This window comes from Fukomys damarensis, unplaced genomic scaffold (genome assembly GCF_012274545.1).
Source record: "Fukomys damarensis isolate Sample0158 unplaced genomic scaffold, DMR_v1.0_HiC HiC_scaffold_19, whole genome shotgun sequence".
Taxonomy (NCBI): Eukaryota; Metazoa; Chordata; class Mammalia; order Rodentia; family Bathyergidae; genus Fukomys; species Fukomys damarensis.
This window is the reverse complement of record NW_022900931.1, coordinates 63,424,836-63,432,225: the sequence shown is the minus strand read 5'-3', so window position 1 is coordinate 63,432,225 and position 7,390 is coordinate 63,424,836. Positions and strand designations below refer to the sequence as shown.

Below are 7,390 nucleotides of genomic sequence, written 5' to 3'. Positions count from 1 at the left end.
CGCGGGGCTGCTGGGCCGCTTCCTCGCCTCTGCTGTGCTCAGAGCCGCTGGCTTCCCGTGCCCGCGGCTCCACTTTGATGCGTGTGCCCCGGGCCTGGGGCTCGTCTTCCTGGTCTGGGGGCGCCGCCTGCTTCCCTTCTGCCGGCGGGCCCCTCTCTGGAAGAGGAAAGGCCCGATGGTCTGGTGGGCGTTCTGGACCTCAGGTTCCCCAATCACATCTGTGCTCAGTGGGCAGACTCGGGGTGGTCAGCAGAAGGGACTGTCCCCTGGGAAGCGCTTGGCAGCGTCTGGGTACACTTTTGGTCATCACAGCTAGAGGAGGCTACCGGTAGTATCCAGAGGGCAGAGACCAGTGGCTGCACAGGACCGGCCCACAGCTGGAGCCATCCCATAACTGCCAGGCAGTCGGGATTGAGCAGCCCCGTGTAGATATCTGCTGCTCCACGGCGGGACCCACAACCGCCTGTCCTATGGTCAGCCACTGGCCACAGTGTGGGGAGTTCTGTTGAGGATGTGGGTTTTTTTTTTTATTTTTTGGAGACAGCGTCTTATTATGCAGTCCAGGATGGCCTTGAACTCATAGTGATCTAGCCTCCCAAAGTGCTGAGATTATGGGTCTGTGCCCAGCACGGACTTCTACTTTTAATGTTCATATGCACGGCTGCACAGACTGGTGGCTTCTCAAATGGACCAACCTCCCAGCGGTCCCTTGGGCTTCCCAGGGGCTCTGGGGACAAGGAGGCGAGCTTACCAGTGGGCTCGGGCCCTGAGCTGGATGCCCCCTCACAGGCTGCACGGGGTGGAAGCTGGAAAGTGTCCAGAGGGGTCTGGCCATCCTCAGCGTGGCTGCGGAGAGAGGATGAGGTTTAGAGCCCCGGGTCCCCGGCCACCCAGCCTCTGCTGACCCTTCTGTCCCACACCGCTCCAGCCAGCGTTTCCACACCCGACGCTAACCCCAACCCCAAGCTGGTTCCTTGCCCAGCTTGGCTCTCTTCTGAGGCCAGACCCACACAGCCGTTGGCCACCTGGATGCCACCACTTGCAAGTCCCCCACGTGCCTCCTGCTCATCTGACCTCAGCGTCTTCCTTCTAAACCTTTACCTCCTCTCCCGAGCCTACCTCTAGGCTCTGAAAAGCCAGAGACCAGGTTGAAAATGCCCTTGCCCCTTTCCTGTAACCTTGCAGCCTGGCACTTCCCAAGACCTGCCCCGGCCTCTTTCCTGGCCTCCCTCTCCATACCAGCAAGAAGAGTTTCCAAAGATCATGGCTGCCCCATGCCCCTGAGTCAAGAGCCCCGCAGTCATTTTCAGACTTTTCTCTGATGACTTTAAACTCCAACCCTGTGTGCTCCCTTTTCTCCTATGGACAGATCAGGCTGTTGATTCTTTGACTCTGCTGGGCCCCCTGCTGGCAATGCCCTTCCCAGCTTGGTGACCCTCCTGCCTCAGCCTCCCAGAGTGCTGAGGTTACCGGCATGTACCCCTATACCCAGCTCCACCTCTGGCTTCTCTCCATGAGTTGTTTTACTCTGGGTCTCTGTGGCAAGAGCCTCCCATAGCTCCCCAGTGCCCCAGAGTCCAGATCCTCTTGCTGGGCCAGAGGCTTCTGTGAGCTGGCCCTGCCTCATTCAGACACTGCCCCCCACCAGGGACTGTTTCCTGTCCCCTGCACCTCTAGGCCTTTGCTTTCACTTCCTGCTCCTTCCTGTTGACTTGTCCCGCCCTGGACAGCACCCACCCCAAGGTGGGGCACAGCGACTCCTATCCCTGCAGGAGGGGTGCGGGCTGTGGCTGTCACCTGAGCACATGGCTGACCCAGAGCACGTGGTGCTCCCCGGGGCTCTTCCCGCTCCCGGCCAAAGTGGCCACAGATTGCAGCCACACGAAGCCGCCTGTGCGCTGCAGCCAGCGGTAGTAACCGGTCATCACCTGGCCCTTGTCCAGCACTGGGCCCAGCACAGCCGGAGACATGGGAAGGGACCGGTGTGGTAAGGGATGAAGGAGAAGGCCAGGGAGACAGACGGACAGATGGACAGTGAGGAGTGGACAGCGAGGGGGTGACCAGGAGAGGTGAGAAGCCAGAGGTGCCGGGAGGGAGACAGCAGAGTCAGAGGGAGCAGAGCTTGGGGGACCCGGAGTGTTAAGGGTGGGTCACGGGGACCCCACAGCCCGCCCCCGTCCTGAGCCAGGGCTCAGCGGGATGGACTGTGGCCAGCTGCGAAGGGGAACTTCCTGGGGACAGGGGTATGGGGATGGCGTCAGAGGTGGGCCTCACGGTCCAAGTGGCTTTGGCGGATCCTGGTGGCATCCTGTCCGTGGACGAACTGATAGCAGCTTCGGCCCACCAGCTCTGAGGGCCCCAGGTCCATGTGGTCGCTGACTCTGGGGGTGACAGGAGAGGGAGGATGAGGTGGCTTCAGAGCACCCAGAGTCCAAACCCTTGCTCCGCAGGTGCTCTGGGTGTGTTTGCCCCGCCCTGGGTGGCTGTGAGCATGCGCAGAGCCCCGGACCTCTGAATGCTCTGGACCAGGACTAGTTCACTGTTAGGTACCAGGAGAAGCAGGTGAGAGGTGAGATGGGAGACAAGGGCAGGGGAAGGATGGGGTCCTGCAGAGCCTCCGGGTCCCCAGCATGACACAGTCCCCCCAAGGCTGTCACCTCTCTAGCCTCTTTACCCGCCCCTGGCTCCTCCTCCTCTGTGGCTCCCTTTGCGGCAGAGTCTGCAGACCCAGGCTGCCCTTGACTTCAAGCAGAACCCAGCTGTCCTGGGAGCCCCCCTGCATCTGCCTCAGCCCCCAACCCCGGTACCTGCTCTCACAAGCAAGGATGGTGAGACCCAGGCTGAGGCGGAAGACGATCATGTGTCCGTGTAGAGGCAGCTCTGTCAGAGGGGCTGGGGGCAGTGCGTGGCCCAGGGCCACAAGGCCTAGGGCACGGGCCCGCAGGCGCCCTGTCACATGGATGACCTGCAGGAGGGGTGAGGTTGGTGGAGGAGCAAGGTGGGTGGGGTTTCCAGTTGGGGAGGCGGAGCTATCGGGCAGGGGGCGTCGTCGGGAGGCGGGACCGGCCGTGGTGGGCGTGGTCGGGGAAAGGCCTGCAGGCGATGGGCATGGTTGGTGGAGGGGCCAGGTGAGCCTGAGAGCTAGGAGGACCATAGCCGGCCTCCTCGCCAGGTTCCATCCATCACCCACAGGCGTGAGGCACAGGGGCCAGCGTGTGGCCCCGTCCCCAGCCTTGGTTTCCTCGGTCACGGTCATGCTCCGGCCCGGGACACTCCTGGAAGGAATTTAAGAGCTCTCGCCCCGGCAAGCACCCACCTTGTACCCGGAGGCCTTGACCTGCAGCCCCCTCTTGGTGAGTGTGGATTTCATGCGGACGAAGAAGGAGCGCTCTTGGACCCGGGCGGAAGGGCGCGCCTCGGCAGGGCTGGCGTCTGGGGTGAGAGACGCAGTTGTGAGCCTGAAGAGGAGATGCCGCGCCTGTGCGCCCTGCTCAGAGCCAGCGGCCCTGGGGTTCTGACGAGGTCCCTCTCACATCCACTCTGGGACGCACTGAGTTCCTGTCCTCGGCTCTGCACGCTCACTGACACCTGCCCTAGCTCCCTCCCTGGGGCTTGGGGCCGGTCTAGGAACAGGTCAGCCTCCGCACTAGGACTGAGTCCCAGGAGGGGAAGATGGGGCCACCATGGTCACCACCGTGTCCCCCAGCATTGGCCTGGCACAGAGCAGGGACTCAGGGAAGAGCCACACGTCAAACTGCCAAATCCAGATTATTCTGCGAACCCCACTATGCGGTCTAATAACAGTGGTCTAGTGACTGAGCCTCAGACTGCTACGGGCAGCTGCTGCTGAAGTCTAGATGGTTCTGCACTAAGCAAACCCAGTGTGGGACAGCGCTGTCTACGGACAGGAGCCTCAAACTTTCAAAACTAGAAGGCGCTGTTATCACCAGCACCTTCGAGCTCCACCACCAGAAGAGTGTAAATTTCCACTGGGAAGAATGGTTAGGGTCAGATCCTGGAGCCAGACAAACCGGCTACAGCTGTGTGATCCGGGCGGTTAACATGGCTTTTTCTGCGCTGTGCTTCATTTTCTGCTTTGGAAAAATGGAGAGGATTTGCTTCGTGGGAACGGGTCAGGATCCAGTGCGCAGCAGTGCAGACCTGGATAAGCCCAGCCACCCCGCTGCAAGAGGGGTCTTTCTTAAAGCTCAGTCTTGGGGAACCTGGCATTCTGGGGAGCTCGAGCAGATCGAATCTGGTTCGTTGTACAAAGACTGCACAACTCGAAGGAAAGGGCTTTTTGTACACCCAGGATTAGCTCAGTACAGAGAGGCAGGTGCCCTCAGTCCACCTGGGGACCCCTGGAATTACCGATCTCAGGGATATCTGCCAGCGAAGAGGAAGAGGAGGAAGAGGACGAGATGGAGGGCGGGGTGGGGGGGGCCGGAGTCCGGGCCCGCAGCCCCAGTTGTTCCAGCACCTCAGAGTGGTCCCCGGGGTGGATGTAGTCGAAGACGCTGCTGCCCGTCAGCTCCACCTGCCGGCGATGAGAGGGAGTGCAGGGACGGCTGAGGTGCGCGGGCAGCCACTCAGGTTTGCACCACAGCACTGACGCGCCTCGTGCTACTTTCGGTTTTATCGTTTGGTTGGTTGTTTTTGGTACTGAGGGCTGAACTCAGGCCCTTCACAATGTTCCCCCTTAAGCTCCGCCCCCACATAAACGCCTTCTTTCCCCTTTCTCTTTGTCCAAAACCCTTTCCTTAGCCAGGAGTGATGGCTCGCGCCTGTAATCCCGGTACTTGAGAGGCTGAGGCAGGAGGGTTGCTGGGAGTTTAAGGACACCCTGAAACACATAAAAAGACCCTGTCGCAACCACACACACGCATGCGCTCACATACAAGTCCCCCTCCCTTTTTCTTCCAAGAATCTCTAACAACTCACTGAAAAGCTGCTCATGAGGACCCAATCGCCAAATGCATCGAATTCTCCCAATTTCTCATTTGCCAAAATCTTTACAAAAATGATGAAAGATGAGAGTGATTTGTATGAACGAATCTGCAAGCCTGAGCTCTGCAGGAGGCCAAAGCTTCTCCCTGTCCTCAGAGGCAGGAGCTGGGGCAGAAAGTGCACCCAGAGATAAAGCCTCAAGCACCATGCAGAGTCTCCCCATGAGAATTACTGAAAAGCAGCAGGGCCTGGTGGTATACACCTGTGATCCCAGCACTCGGGAGGCTGAGCAGGAGGGTCTGGAGCCAAGCCTGGGCAGTTTAGCGACTGAGTTAAACCCTGTCTTAAACACACAGACAGACACATGGGTGGATGGCCTGAGCACTACATAGCTCAGTGTGAAGGTCCTGGTTTCAGTTCCCCATACTGCAACGAACACAGAACTGTTGTAAACTTTCAAAAATGAACAAGTGCTGGAAATTCCGTGCACCCCGCCTTCGAGTCACCGAGGAGCTGGACTTTCAGCTCACCTGCTTTCCTCAGGTTGTCCCCCTCCCATCTTGAGTCACCTGGGTGCCATGTGCGGTTCCAGGGAACAGATTTGAGGAATCATAAATCCATTCCATGTCTTTTCTTCCGTGCTGGGATGGGGACACAGGAGAGCAAGGCAGGCACCGGCTGGGGGGGTACTGGGAAGGGCGGCCCGCAGGGGCCTTACCTGTGAGAGACCCAGGTAGATGGAGACCGTTTCGGAGATGTACAGGAATTTTCCTTCCTGGTTCAAGGCGAAAACGAAGCCATCCAGGGACTGCAGCCGGGGAAAATAAAGGGCGGGAAAAGGGAGGATTCTGTCCCCAGCATAAGACCGGGAATGAAATCTGGATGTCCCGGAGGGGTGCGGTGAACCGGGGCGGGCAGGCGGCAGGGGGCGCGCGAGCGTTCGGTCTGGGGTCCACACGCTGCTCATTGCATAGGTGAGAAAAGAGAACGCGGTTCCGCGCGTGGCCACCAGGTGGCAGCAGGGGCGGCGTCGGGGCCTCACCTGCAGGATGTGTCCTCCCAGGTGTTGCTCGAAGACCTCGGAGACCAGCGCCGCTGGGCCCCGGCGGCCGGGGGCTGGGGGCAGAGGGAAGGGTGCATGGGCACGTTGGTCTGGCGGACCCAGCTCTGGGCGATCCCGAGGGGCCGCTCTACAACCCTCCCGTGTCCCTCCAGGGCTGGGACCACCACCTTGGAGTTCTGGGGCTCAGTGGGGGTTGGCTGGGGAGTAGGGAAGGCCGGGGTGCGGGGCCCAGCGACGGAGGGTCTAAACCGTAGGCACAGAGGAGAGGGCTCCCCACAAGCTGCCTGAACCCTGCAGTCCCTGTCCTGTGCTGAGGCCACAGCAGTGACCAGCACAGTTCAGCTGCCCTCACCCGGCTCCAGGGTCAGAGGTAGATGAACAACGAACAAGAAATGAAGACACAGAATTAGCGTACATCTGTAATCCAGCACTTGGGAGGCAGAGGCAGGAGGATTGCTGGGAGTTCCAGGCCAGCCTGGGCTACATAGTGAGACTCTTATCTCAAAGAAACAAAAACAAAAACTACCCACCAACTAAATAAGTACACAAATCTCTAGGGATGTCACTCAGTGTGAAGGCCTTGGATTCTATCCAGGACTCCCCAGAGAAGGAAAACATTGGCAAAGTACTTGAATGAACACTTCTCCAAAGAAGATGTGGAAGGCCAGGCGTGGTGGCGCACGCCTGTCATCCCAGCACTCGGGAGGCTGAGGCAGGAGGATCACTGTGAGCTTGAAACCAGCCTGGGCTACACAATGAGTTCCAGAGCAATCTGAACTACAGAGCGAGACCCTGTCTCAAAAAACCAAAACTAACTAATTAATAAATAAATAAGGTGTGGAAACGGGTGGCAAACACATTGAAAGATGTTCAGCCTCACTAGTCGTCAGAGAAATGCAAACCGAAACCACAGTGAGAGGCCACCTCACACCCACTGGGATGGGAAGAAAAGGACAGTGCGTGCTGGGGAGGGCGGAAACACACTCTGCCCACAGAGCCACCGCTGGGCGTGAGCAGGAGCCTGAGAGACAGGCTTGTGACAGATGCAGGTCCGCGCACTTCCGTGCCAGCAGGGGTCACTGCGTCCAAGAGGCGGAAACGAAGCCCAGCGTCTCCCAGCCAACCAGTGGGTAGGGCGAAGAGCACTGTAAGGTTCAGCCAGAAAGGGCGGGCAGGGCTGCAGTGTGGGTCAGAGGGACAGCAGGGCTGAGCATGTGGGAGGCCTTGGGTTACATCTCCAGCACCACCACAAAAGGAGGGGATGAAGCCGGGCCCAGTGGTACAAGCTATCATCACAGCGCTCTGGGAAGCTGAAGCAGGAGGGTCCCAAGCAAGGTACTGGCTTCAATCCCCAGTACTGAAAAAAAAAAAAAAAAAAAA

At 59.2% G+C, this 7,390-nt stretch overlaps 1 protein-coding gene across 1 annotated transcript in view; it reads right to left on the bottom strand.

Annotated features, from left to right (window-relative positions):
• The window catches only part of Npas1 (neuronal PAS domain protein 1), a 9,182-nt gene extending 1,879 nt beyond the window's left edge, over nt 1–7,303 (bottom strand). Inside the window, exons 1-10 of the mRNA XM_033766009.1 lie at nt 7,012–7,303; nt 5,990–6,186; nt 5,666–5,755; nt 4,372–4,537; nt 3,317–3,432; nt 2,808–2,965; nt 2,275–2,381; nt 1,798–1,945; nt 752–846; nt 4–156 (exon numbers count right to left, since the gene is read on the bottom strand). Coding sequence (XP_033621900.1) covers nt 4–156; nt 752–846; nt 1,798–1,945; nt 2,275–2,381; nt 2,808–2,965; nt 3,317–3,432; nt 4,372–4,537; nt 5,666–5,755; nt 5,990–6,186; nt 7,012–7,303 — 1,522 coding nt within the window. The remainder of the gene's footprint in view (nt 1–3; nt 157–751; nt 847–1,797; nt 1,946–2,274; nt 2,382–2,807; nt 2,966–3,316; nt 3,433–4,371; nt 4,538–5,665; nt 5,756–5,989; nt 6,187–7,011) is intronic.
• Between the last annotated feature and the right edge of the window lie 87 nt (nt 7,304–7,390).